Here is a 13,637-nt window from a genome sequence, read left to right on the forward strand (position 1 = left end):
TCTCTTTGAACATAACCATGGAAATCTCCAGCTATAGTTTTCCAGGGTTCAGTTCAGTCGCTCAGTTGTATCCGAATCTTTGCGACCCCACGGACTGCAGCACACCAGGCCTCCCTGTCCATCACCAACTCCCAGAGTCCACCTAAACCCATGTCCATTGAGTCAGCGATGCCATCCAACCATCTCATCCTCTGTCATCCCCTTCTCCTCCCACCTTCAATCTTTCCCAGCATCAGGGTCTTTTCAAATGAGTCAGCTCTTCACATCAGGTGGCCAAAGTATCGGAGTTTCAGCTTCAGCATCAGTCCTTCCAATGAATATTCAGGACTGATTTTCTTTAGGATGGACTGGTTGGCTCTCCTTGATGTCCAAGGGACTCTCAAGAGTCTTCTCCAACACCACACTTGAAAAGCATCAATTCTTCGGAGCTCAGCTTTCTTTATAGTCCAACTCTCACATCTGTATATGACTACTGGAAAAACCATAGCCTTGACTAGATGGACTTTTGTTGGCAAAGTAATGTCTCTGCTTTTTAATGATGTCTAGGTTAGTTATAGCTTTTCTTCCAAGGAGTAAGCGCCTTTTAATTTCATGGCTACAGTCACCATCTGCAGTGATTTTGGAGCCCAAAAAAATAAAGTCTGCCACTGTTTCCCCATCTATTTGCCATGAAGTGATGGGACCAGATGCCATGATCTTAGATTTCTGAATGTTGAGTTTTAAGCCAACTTTTTCACTCTCCTCTTTCACTTTCATCAAGAGGCTCTTTAGTTCTTCTTCACTTTCTGCCATAAGGGTGGTGTCATCTGCTATCTGAGGTTATTGATCTCTTTCCCGGCAATCCTGATTCCAGCTTGTGCTTCATTTTTTACCATTAGTATACATATTCCTCCCTGAAAATACTAGCTCTTCTAGCAAGGTTGAATTTGTGCTCAAATTCTTTTCAATTGGTTACCCTAAGAAAAATCTATCGAGGTTTTTCTTCCTTCGGTCTCCTTCCCTGTATCATTAGTAGAATTCTTTGGTTGCATGTAACGAAAACAGTCGGAGAAGGCAATGGCAAGCCACTCCAGTACTCTTGCCTAGAAAATCCCATGGATGGAGCAGCCTGGTAGGCTGCAGTCCGTGGGGTCGCTAAGGGTCAGACACGACTGAGCAACTTCACTTTCACTTTTCACTCTCACACATTGGAGAAGGAAATGGCAACCCACTCCAGTGTTCTTGCCTGGAGAGTCCCGGGGACGGGGGAGCCTGGTGGGCTTCCATCTATGGGGTCACACAGAGTCGGACACTACTGAAGTGACTTAGCAGCTGCAGCAACGAAAACAGTAAAAAAAAATATTTTTCAGCTGTGCCAGGTCCCAGCTGCAGCATGTAGGCTTTGTTTTAGTTGTGGCATGCAAACTCTTACTTGTAGCATGTAGGATTTAGTTCTCTGACCAGGGATGGAACCTAGGCCCCCTGTGTTGGGGGTGCAGAGTCTTAGCCACTGGATAACCAGGCAAATCCCAAGAAAATAATATTTTTGTTATGATCTGATGGGTGAAAAAATGAGATAAAAGGGTTTTGTGTTTTAATTTTTCTGGGCTGCAATGGGTCTTCGTTGTAGTATGCAGGCTCTGTAATTATGGCACTCGGGCCTAGTCTTGGCATGTGGGATCTTAAGTTTCCTGACCAGGGATCAAACCCAGGTCCCCTGCACTGGGAGTCTTATCCACTGGATCACCAGGGAAGTCCCAAGATAAAAGTTTTTTTTTTTTTAATATGAAATTCCTTAGCCAATGAAATGTGGAAATATGGAATAATCCTGTCTGTATTGAGAAATCTCTCTCACACACATATGCGCACACACAGTGATCCAACCAAAAGATCATGTGAAAGGAGCTTAAAAAAACTGAAAAGAAATCAAGAAAAGTTCAGATTCAGCAGGTCTTGGATAAGATTTCAATGACCAAAATTTATAGAATTCAAGGACAGTATTTATTAAATACTCGACTATATGCTAAGAAGTATACATGTATTATAGTTTAGCTACTACTTAGACATTAATCTAGTAGAGCAGGTACAATTATTTCCATTTTCCTTCTTACAAACACTCCTTTATGGCTTGCAGGTGACTTATCAAAGACCATGTAAACAGTAAGTAATGAAATCAGAATGTGTATCAAATACAAAGGCCATTCTTTACCGAGAGTATGAAGCTGCCTCTGTATATAAACGTATGTTATCAGATCCCCTACAGTTCAAATAAACTAGGTCAGACATGGTCTCCAGTCACAAGATTAAAACATAGTGAGCAGTGCTATGACAGATGTGTGCCAGAGCCTTGTCAGAGTGACAGGAAAAAGGCTGCACTTCTTCAGATAAAAACATGGCAACAATTATTCAGCATGGACAGATATACTGAGATGAAAGGGGTAGGAGAAATTTCACATAATACATGTTTTACTGTCTATCTTTGTGCCAAAAGGAATAATCATATCAGAATATATTATACAGAGATCAGTCTGTCAAGAACCAAGGAGTTTCAAGGAATGACCCATGTGGAACAAGCCTAGAAATACGGACTCAAGTGAATTCACACAAAATGTAGTGGACAGGGATAACTGACAGAAGAATGAATCACACCCCATGCTGTTTCATTCCCAGTTCTGGTGTTTTTATTTTAGAAAGAAAGCACATTGAACTAAACCCTGGAGAGCTACTGCTGCCTTGTTTTGTGTTACTTCTATCCTCCATTTGAAAAAATATCCAGTCAAGATCAATCTTCATCCATTCTGTGAGACCAAAAGAACCTAGAGGGGAAAAACACATACAACTCACTCAAACCACAGATTTAAACAGTGTCTATAAACAGGATGAGAAGAAAAAGCAGATATGCAAAGTAGCTAATGTAACAATAAAAAATAGTAAATTGTCTAGACTGCCGCCAAAAACCATAACCATATCTTTTTGTAATCACCACACTTTACCTTGGTTATCTCAACTGACAAAAGGTCTAAGGTGTATCATGCTTACTTCTCAAATTTACTTGACTCTTCTTCAGGAGAAACTATTCTTATTTCCTGGAATTTTCTCTCTAGAATCAACAGTTAATTTATAGATCCATCATTTTCTCTATTTTTTTCAAGACGCTGCCAACACCACAGCCAAAATTTTGTTTTTATCCCAGGAGTTTTGGGACTTACTTCAGTTAGACATCAAGTAAGCATATTTTTCTAGTGACTGATTTAAACTGTATTATAGAGATATGGGCTTCCCTGGTGGCTCAGAAGCTAAAAGCGTCTGCCTGCAGTTCAGGAGACCTGGGTTCGATCCTTGGGTCAGGAAGATCCCCTGGAGAAGGAAATGGCAACACACTCCAGTACTCTTGCCTGGAAAATTCCATGAACAAAGGAGCCTGGTAGTCTACAGTCCATGAGATTGTGAAGAGTCGGACACAACTGAGCAACTTCACTTTATAGAGATATGTGCTATCTTACAAAAATCAACCTAATTTTAGACACAGAATTTTATATTAATTAAAAAATACAATTATACAAAAAATGTGTCAGTAATATTACTTCCTAACAATCCTATCATACAGACAACAGTGTTTTAGTCAGCACCAAGAGGAGAAAAAATATCACAGAAAGTTACTGTAACAAAATGCCTGAACAAACAAAATTAAACTTAAAAGGTTCTTCCTCTAGTGCTCCAAACTACATTTTCAGTAAATTATTCAATGAGCAATAAATTTTGGCTCTGATTAAGATCCAAGCTGTTCATTTTCTTTCAGCTCTAAAGCACTGACATCTCCAGATACTAACCAAAATGTGACAGAACTCTTCTTAAAAATTTAGAAATTGTAATCTTAATAACTGAAGCCATGTATTCTTATGTTCCATTCTAATATATGTAAAGCTGTGTTTAGCATTAATCAATTTTTAATAGGTGACTTTTTATACCATTTTCTTAAAAAAGAAAATTCACCATGTATTTAAACAATGATATCAGTTATTTCTGATTCATGTTACTATAAATCCTTTATTCCAAGTATACACAATCAGTCTACTTCTCCCATTGCTAGCCTAGAAATCTGTCAGAAAAAGAAATTCAGAATCTAATGTCCTATCTCTGATGCAGATTGTTTTATTCCCCAGAACAGAAGCAAAGGCAGGCCAGAGGGGAGACGGAGTAGAATGCACAGGGACTGAGTGAGGAGGAGAAGCACGCAGAGACAGAGGCAAGAGCACACCAAGTCAGGGGAGCGGGAGCACGGCCAGGGGAGCGGAGGGGCGGCAAGGCCAGGGGAGCAGGAGCACGGCCAGGGGAGCGGAGGGGCGGCAGGGCCAGGGGAGCGGGAGCACGGCCAGGGGAGCGGAGGGGCGGCAGGGCCAGGGGAGCGGGAGCACGGCCAGGGGAGCGGAGGGGCGGCAGGGCCAGGGGAGCGGGAGGGAAGGCGGGTGTGCACAAGGGGCTGATGGGCAGACAGTGATAAGGAGACGGGACTAGAAAGGAAAGAGATAGCAAGAAGATCATTTTCGGCCCCAAACTTTGTCAAATTACATACTTCTGTAGTTATCCCCCTAATGCTCCCCCTAAAAATGGGAGGTTATATTTACTATGAAATAGTATCAATTTTCACCATCACTAAAGTCCCCATATGGAATAGGTTAGTAACTTGATGGGGGAAATCTTTTCACAATGAGTATCAAATCACCATGTTGCACACTTTCTTAAAATTTTATCCTGTCACTTATACCTCAATAAAGTTGAGATTTAAAAAATTTACATGTATCAATATACTGGAAATCTCTAATTTTACATATTGCTATTTTTCTCCCCTAATTTAAAGAATGATTGTACTCTGCTTAGGATAAATTCATTCTACATCAATAATTTATAGCCATTCATGGTTACATACCACAGTAATTTATGGAACACTGGTATCATACTGAAAACACATTCATGAAATTAACTTACCGTTTTAGAGTCAAGATCAGCAACTGCAGTCCTGTTTCCATTTCTGCCCTGTTGCTGGACATGGTATGTCATGTTCTCTCTCTTCTCCTATGCAGACTGCCAGTAGCCATCAATCTGAAGAATTCTTTCTTCTGCTGCCACCTACCAGTTTATTTCTCTGCTGCAGCAGAAGAGTATATAGAAAAGGTTCTCGCTTACTAGTCACATTAAACAGAAAGCTTCCTTTGTTTAACATTTCATATTTTCACATGTGCATGAACTTCCTGTTTCCCTGAAACCTCCCCACCAAAAGTTAAAACAACAAAAATCCCAATCACAAAAATCAAAACAGGTATGATCAATGTTCATGCTAAGCTGGGGGAGGGGGAGGGGAGAGATTCAGACACTCAGCAGTTGCCATCTCAAGGAGCCATTTCTTGTCTGTTAACACTTTTCTTCTTCACCTGTCCCTACAAATAATAAATGCATAACTTAACATTTTACTAGGTAGTCTACAACTCCTGCAAATTTTAAGTTCAGAGACTACCAAAAGACTTGTGGAAGATGCAGCAATAAAGGAGTTTTTAAAAGTAATTCTAGAAACTAAGGGTGTTAGGTGCTTTACCTGCTTGAGTTTTCAATGTTCTGGACTGCTTATTGCCCAATGGCTCTGAATACATTAAAACACGAACACATACGCCACCTACATTTAAAATAGGGTAGCATTTGTATGCCCATATAAGCAATGGGTGTATTTTTTTTGCAAAAGAGTAATTTCATTAGGTCCTTTTAAAAGGACTGACCACCCAAAAAAAAAAAAGGCACATTTTCTCATACTGTAAACATACATAGAAGAATTAGGGCAAAAAAAGGGAGACACGGTGACAAATGTAATAACTGTTGTAGAACTGGAAATTAATACCACAAAAATGCTTTTTCTCTTTTTTAATATCCTGAGATTCACTTGTATTCGCATTCTCCTTATTATTGAGGTCTAGGTTTCATTTATTCTTTATTAGCTACTAAAGAACAATGTGCAAGAATGAGCTAGTGATAATAATGAACTAGTAAAAATGGCATGTTTTTGTTCCACCCTCCCACTACCTTTACTCCCGAAGTAAAATCTTTTTTGGTCAACTTAAAAAAAAATAAAGCAAACACTGACATAAGCACTAAAGAAAGGCTGGTCAACAGTGGCACTTGCAGTGACATTGTTTCTGCTTTTTCATTCCTTCCCCCATCTCAAGCCCCACCCTTTGACCTCTGTATATGGGATGAGCCTGAGCAGGAGAGTTGCTGATGCCAGGACTGCGCCGTTCCCACGGATGCTTCTAGAGGCCTGCTGTGCTTCTGGGAACTGGGGCACAGGGATGGCTGTCTGACTGAAACCTAAAACAACAACAATTCACCCCACCCCTCATGTTCCCGAACCCCACAACAGCAGCCAGGTATATACGCTATATAAGGACCATCTAATATAGTTTGAATATGGTGAAATCTGAAAGTAATCATTCTTAACATGTAAGTGATCTTCAGGGAGGGGGAAGTGGGGAAGGCAGCGGAATGGAGGTTCACAAATCCTCCACATTCCAAGTAATCACATGGTGCATAAACCCTAATGCTGGCCATTCTTATCAGCAACAGAATAAGGTCCTTCCATTCAAGCCTATTTAGTATACATCATAAATTACTGCAGGAGTGCAGTGGGATTCCTTGGTTAGTAAATTTCAGTTCAAGAGATAAATATTTAAAATCTTAAGATGCTACTGGAATGATTATCTCTACCTGACAGGAGTGAACTGAAGCACAAAACAAGTTAGTAACTTATTATATGCCTTTAGCAGTAGAAAACCTCATTACAAGCCAGGATTTCCTATTCACTAACCTGGAGAGTTATCAGACTTAGAGCCTGCTTGGGTAGGACATCCAAAAAGAAGTTTTGAAAAGTCCTGACTTCTGCCACTAAAATCCTACCTATCAGAAAGAGGATTATCTCCCAAAACTCATATTAGAGCTAAAACTTTAGGAAGGACAGGAAAAAGAAGGAAAAGGGTAGGTGGATTAAGATAGACAGAGGAGGGGATAGTATATTAATGGGAAGGCTGTTAAAATGGCTAAGTTATATTCCTATTTCTGCCACTAACTTTGCTTCATGGAATTAATAAATTGCTTCAAGATCTTGTGCTTCAGAAGTGCCCTCCAATCTATTCAACCTGTAACTTTTTGAATGTTTAAACTATTATTTTATGATGTCTGCTGACATCTACCTCTGTGAGAACTAGTGTTTCAGAAACACTAAAATCATTTGTTCTGAAATCACGCTGCTCCTGAAATAAATACTCTCTATTATCTTGGTCTCATTACCTTTCACTTTTATAATGAAGTCAGAGAAAGAGAAGTACTACTAAGGTCAACTGAAAGCTATGGTGAGTTTTTACCATATATATAACCTAGAACCTACTTTTACCTTTTCAAAACTCTAGTTTTCCATACCTGTCAACTCCTAATTGATGTCTTTATACTGTGAGCTCACTGTGTATTCGGAACACCAACCTCTGAAAAAGCTTAAGCCAGAGTAGCACAATGGAAGAAACATACAAACCCAAAACAAAAACAAAGCCAAAAAAGTCACACTCTGAAATAATCATAGACATATATGCAAGAAACGGAAAGATCTAAATGGCTAAAGCAAATTCCCCAGGAAAGTTCTGAGTTCATCCCAACTAATTCAAACTTTACCCCCAAAGGTTTTTCTATAACCAAATTATTTGCTAGACGAATTTACACACTGTTTTTTGAAACAAAAGTAATTACAAACCCATGGGTGCCTTCAAAGTACATAAAGAAAGGAACTTTTAAAAAGAAAGTAAGGTTAGCCTTGTGACGGGAAAAAAAAAAGGAGAATCAAATTACCTGCCAGCAGGCTGGGGTTGTGCCTGAATCCAAACCGCTGCATTTACCATTCACTCTACAGCTGCATTATTGGGGGAAGGGGAGTTTAGAAGGGCACTGACCCCGAAAGTTCTCAATACTTCTCACTCATCATCAGGAAGGGGGAAGAAGGAAAGTTTTTTCTCTGGGTATTTTTTTGTTTGTTTGTTTTTGTTTTTTTGGCTCCTGAAAAGGCTGGCAAAGAACAGTAATAGTGCAAGCAGTTAGAATATTTCTTTAAAAACAATTTTAAAAATGCAAAACATTATGGAATTTAAAACACCACATTTTCGTTAATGTAGAAAGAACTGTCACTAGAGTTAGGCAGCCACCCCAAAACAGCATGGCAAAAGGGCAATTGGTATAAAGGAAATAAAATACCACACAAAAATCCAAAACAAAACTAAAAACATTTCAAATTAAACCTGGAAGACTAGGAGATTCCAACAGCAGATTTCTGTCCACTACTGAAACATTCCAAAATCCAAGCTTCAAAGGCGCCTAAATGTATCTTAAATGAAATTTTGTTTTGTTTTGTTTTTTAAGAAAAAAAAAAGAAAGAAAGAAAGAAAGCAGTACCTGGTTATAAATCCTGCAATATATTACATTAAAAAATATCCTAGTACAACAAAAACAAATTTTAAAAGAAATTAAACAAACAAACAAACAAATAAAAACAGTAGCAGCAGAGGTTACCTGTCTGAGCACCTACATTTTCTTAGGAGGGGATCGTGTCTCACCAGCCATATAGCCCATAAACCTTCTCAAAAAGAGTGAGTGAGCCAGGAGAAAAATGTAACACAAGATTGGATTTCACAACGTCTCTAAGCGCCCCAGACCCCAAACTGGGGCATCATTGAAGGAAGAGAATTTCTTATTCCTTGTTTTCTTCTTGAGAAAAAGAAGAGATGATCATGAAAGTCAATGACTTCTTTCAATGTCTTCAATACCTTCTCAAAAGTCTGATAAAGTGCTTGATGAAAACAAGTCTCTTAATGGATTTTTTTCCTAAATATTCCAGGATGTTTTCTTATTTGATAGCATATACAGAAATATTTCAAAGTTCAGTGGAGTTAAAGCCAGCAGAAATGACCAATCAAAAGAAAATAACTATTAAAACTTTTAAATGGAATAGTTCATATCTGTATGTTTGTGTATATATATAGTCCGCTTTTCATCATGGGTGACATAAAAGCAATATCAGAAAGAATTATGTTTAAATACAATTCAGAATTACAACTTTAACAATATATAATAGTTTTACAATAATTCAGATTTTCGCATGATAACAACTATACATATTTGGTTAATACACATTTTTAACTCTCATAATAGCAATAAAGATTTTAAGAAATTTACTAAACAATATGAAAATATATTTAACTTTCACTTAAATATCTGGGCTGATTTATTTGGGTTCTTCCAGTATGATTTGCTCATAGTCTTTACTTTTTTGAGAGAATTCAAGAGGACATTTGTGTTCTTTAACTCTAAGATGACCATCCTTGCCCTTCTCATTCTAACATATCAGTGTATGATCTAGAAGTAGGTTGGTAAAGCTATGTATTAATAGAGTGTGAATGCACAAAAGATGGACAGTGAACAAAAGTAACAGTGAAATAATCTCAGATATTTTTTCTAATGTATTTGGTCAATTTGATAATTTTTTACAAGGCTACACCTACATCTTTCCTGGTGCCTTATCCCATCCAACAGAAACCTTGAGTTTTTCATCAAATAGAGAGGGTGTTCTATTTGTGTTTTAAAATTCACTGACCTATATAAATGTGATATGTAACTATTCAAACTGTATGTGTCATAATCTATGTGGCAACCAGATGGTCTCTATACACATATAAATGATGATTTAATTAAATGTTCTCCTTTTTCAGTTCTCTATCCCAAATAGTGTGCATCTTCCAAAGTACGGTCATTCAGTAAAACAAGTACCAAGTGAGCCAGAGGTACTTATATATGCCACAGTATGTCCCACAATAACCTTGTACAAGTCAAATTCTTTTAGATGAGATTAGAATATCCTAAAGTAAACCAGAAACTCCTCTTATACATCTTTTTCTAAGGTGAAATGAGACACTGCACAGATTAGAGGTACTATTCTATTTGTCAACAATCAACCTTTCACTCCATTTTAATATTATTTAATTCTATGGAAAAGAAAACAAATTTTATTACATTCCTTTTTTTTTTAAATGGGGGAAAAACTGTACAAGTAAGCATGATCAAACCTCTGTTAGAGCTGGTTAATACTGATCTTATTGCCTTGAAGTCTCTCTAGTAAGTGTCCAAGAAATTATGTTTAAGGTCCATCTGAAGGAAAAAAAGCACTGGAGAGGCAAGAAAGGACTTGGGTAAAAAGCTTCAGAGGATTGTAGGGAGATGGAACTTGCTGCTTAAAAAAATTACGTTGAGCTCTGGATCATCTCTACTTCTTAACACACCTTCCAAACCATTCGTTGGAATAGTTTCCCATGTTTAAAGGCTCATATTATATGCAGTTTGGGGGCTTTTATGAATTCAGAAATAAAGAAATATAAAGAGAATATTGAAGGCTTCAGAGTAGGGCTATAAGAGACTGCTAAGTCCCCAAACAAAAAATGTTCAGTCTACCCCACCCCAAAATCTGTGTGTAATAGGAAAAAATGCACAGCAAGAAGCAGAGGGAAAGCATGTAGCCTTGAATAAATCATACACTGGACAGTCTAGAATCAAAGAAAAAAAGCAAACAACACACATATACACAAAAGCCTAAAAAGCATCTATTCTCCTCATATCTTCAGGTGAGTACCTCTACCCAGCAGAGTACAGTTATGAAAACAACTTGACTGTTTTTCTTTTTTAAGTAAAAAACTGTGTTTCCCATCATGCTCCATTTTCTAGTATCTATCCTTTTTGATTGGTTGGTGTAAACAAAAAGCAAACACATAAACATGCATGCGTGTGCAAGCACATGCACACACACACACGCACACACACACAACTCCCTCTTAAAATGTGAAAAATGCAAATAAATAATGATGGAATACTTCAATTTTATATTCAGGAACTTATAGGCCCTTGATTTGCCCCCCCAAAATATTTTTCCTTGTCCTTATTCTTTAAATGCCCAACCACCAAAAGAAAAAAGGAAAAAATAAAAGGCTTAAATGCACATGTTTCAAGTCAGTGTCTTGTTAACAAAAAAGGTAGCATTTTCTTCACTTTGGCCATTGTTAAAGATGCAGGCATAGATCAGGGAATGTTAAGACTAGCATGTATTAAAAAAAATGCAACATTAACAGAGCATATGTCTTTCAAAAAAGGCTAAAACACTAACAAATACAAGTCAATGCACATATTTTTAACTAGTGCAATTTTATCTACAATGGAGTAAATGTTATTTTGTGTGCCAGACATTGCAATACTGTTCATTTCCCTTTTATCATGCAAACATGCCAATTTTGTCATTAAAGGAAATTTTTATTGGGTCACACTCACATTGCCCTCCCACCCGTATCAAGGGTTGAAAAAAGTCGCTAAGAGAGTCTCTCAGGATTTCGTAAATATGAAGATAAAGCTGCTAGATAATAGTGTATAGGCTGAATTTTCAGACTTTTAAAAAAGAAAAAATAATAATTTAGGTGGATGTTTACCTCATCCATTAAAACACAATATGAAATTACACTCCTGTGAAATTTGTACCAACTGTACAAAAACAAAAGGGACCATGAAAAAAATTATGATCTTCATGGCCTGAGAGCCTACACATTTCTGAGTAACTTAAAAGAATGACTACAAGAGCCTGACATTTTTCTGTGTCTCACCTCTTCTGCCTCTCTATCTGTAGCATTTGTAAATAAAAGTAACATCTTAATAGCAGAGATCATGTCTATCTCCCACTTCTTCCCTCCTAACTACTCCCACTCAATTTTCTCATCTTCCTGAGCATTTTTCATGAACAGCATTGCAAGTTGGTTTAAAAAAGAAAGAAAAAAGAAAGAAAAAAAGGAAAGAAGAAAAAGAAAGTTTTACAAGGGTTTGTTGGTTAATTATTCACCGGTGGAATCACTCCACCAGGAGTTTGATTTCATTGGCTAGCAGTTGGTTCATGTTGAACAGGCCCCCTGGGAGCTTGGTGAGCAGCTCTCGCTCGGTGGTTTCAGGGTCGCTGTCAACAGAGCTGGAACTTGCGCTCATGTTGTCGACAGCAGTGTTGGCTGGGGGACCCAGCTCCGGCTCACTAGTCTCACTGGCCGTGGACACCACGGAGAGCAGGGACATACGCCGGGTGAGCCGGCCAGAGGGCAGAAGGGAGGCGGCATAGTCCGCAATGATACCAGCTACATCTAGATTACAAGCCTTATCAAAGGCGATGAAACCTACATTTGCATTGGCCTCGCAGACACAGAAGGAGCCGTCATCTTTCATCAACAGGTCAATGCCACACACATCCATTCCTAGGATATTAGACACCTGGATAGCTAGCTGCTTCCCTTGTTCACTCAATGAGCACATCATCCCGACACCACCTGGCAAAAGAGAAAAAACGAAGTGATAAATTTTTGGAGTAAAACTAAAGCAGACCTTAAAAGTAAGCCCGCTAAGGTTAACCATCTCTTCAAAATCTTCTAAATCAATAGTAAAAACAAAAGTGCTATGCTAATGTAAAACTGGGGCTCTGAAGTCTAAGACTCCTTCACTAGGGAATCCCCTTCCAAGCCAGTCTCTCAACAAATTGATGAGTGAGTACTTTTTCAATATGGTATGTTTTCTGAAGACAATGAACTTTGACTAAAGCCTATCTTACTTGCAATAACATGGAACTTTTGCAAAAATACAGTTAAACTATTTAATATTGTTATTGGTTTCTATCAGTTCCAGATTTTTATTTGTAAAAATAATAGAGATGCGTAACAGAGAACAGAATCTAGGAACATGGTTCACTTGCTCGACAGCCCCTATTCCATGTGTCATCCCTAAGCTGAAACGTTCCTGGGGCTTAAGGCAGTTGGTTGAGTGTAGGGGAACTCTTTGCTGTATCTGAGAGAAAAGAATTAGAACTAGATTTTCTAATTTGGTGATCAGTTTCAGGAAGCTTTGGATAAGGACCAGAAAGCAAAAGAACTCTGACAAAATCTTGGCTTTAAGAGCTCAACAGAAGGAAAGTTGACCTCACTACTATGTGAGTACTGCCTGACCCTGAAAAGACCAAAAGGTAAATGCACACATGAGCAGGATTCAGGTACCCCTCCCACCTCCCCATCACTACCACCACCACCACCACCAGTGAGGCTGGAAGAGTAAGGGAGAGAAGCCCAAGAAATAGAAGGGCTTCGTGTAAATGCCTCAGTAAGGGAATGACACACTAGTCAACGAATTAAAGACTGCTCCTCGGCATCCACAGTACTGATGGATCTTTAATGCTCTGTAACCATTTGCAATGCTCCAAATAACCAGAGCAGAGCTCTGATGTGATGGGATAGTAGCAAGAACAAAAGCAACAAGCCATCTACAACTTGAATAAAAGAAAGAAAAGCATTAAGCTCAAGTTTAGCACAAAAAACTCTCTGAACTAAAACAAAAATGACTACCCAACTTAAAAACTTCCGTAGCAGAAATGAAGGAGAGTTGCTTTGTGAGTATAACTTATAACTTGGAAAATCTAGCTTGAGAAATATTTTGAAGCACATACAAAAACAATGAGGTGAAGCCACAAACATAAAAAATTTGGTAACTAAATCAGAAAAACTCCTCCCCAAGAAGGA

The 13,637-nt window shown here is 38.3% G+C and overlaps 1 protein-coding gene across 6 annotated transcripts in view; it reads right to left on the minus strand.

The window, feature by feature from the left end:
* Positions 1 to 1,964: 1,964 nt before the first annotated feature.
* RIMKLB (ribosomal modification protein rimK like family member B) overlaps positions 1,965 to 13,637 on the minus strand; it is a 49,864-nt gene continuing 38,191 nt past the window's right edge. For 3 of the 6 annotated variants that reach the window (XM_055394497.2, XM_055394494.2, XM_055394498.2), the window contains exons 6-8: positions 7,858 to 12,401; positions 4,966 to 5,647; positions 1,965 to 2,795 (exon numbers count right to left, since the gene is read on the minus strand). In XM_055394497.2, coding sequence (XP_055250472.1) covers positions 11,938 to 12,401 — 464 coding nt within the window. In that variant the 3' untranslated portion in view covers positions 1,965 to 2,795; positions 4,966 to 5,647; positions 7,858 to 11,937. The remainder of the gene's footprint in view (positions 2,796 to 4,965; positions 5,648 to 7,857; positions 12,402 to 13,637) is intronic. The other 3 variants (XM_088837366.1, XM_055394496.2, XM_088837365.1) reach the window with 3 other exon arrangements.

This window comes from Moschus berezovskii, chromosome 6 (assembly GCF_049115385.1).
Source record: "Moschus berezovskii isolate FMDL1 chromosome 6, NW_MosBer_1.0, whole genome shotgun sequence".
NCBI lineage: Eukaryota > Metazoa > Chordata > Mammalia > Artiodactyla > Moschidae > Moschus > Moschus berezovskii.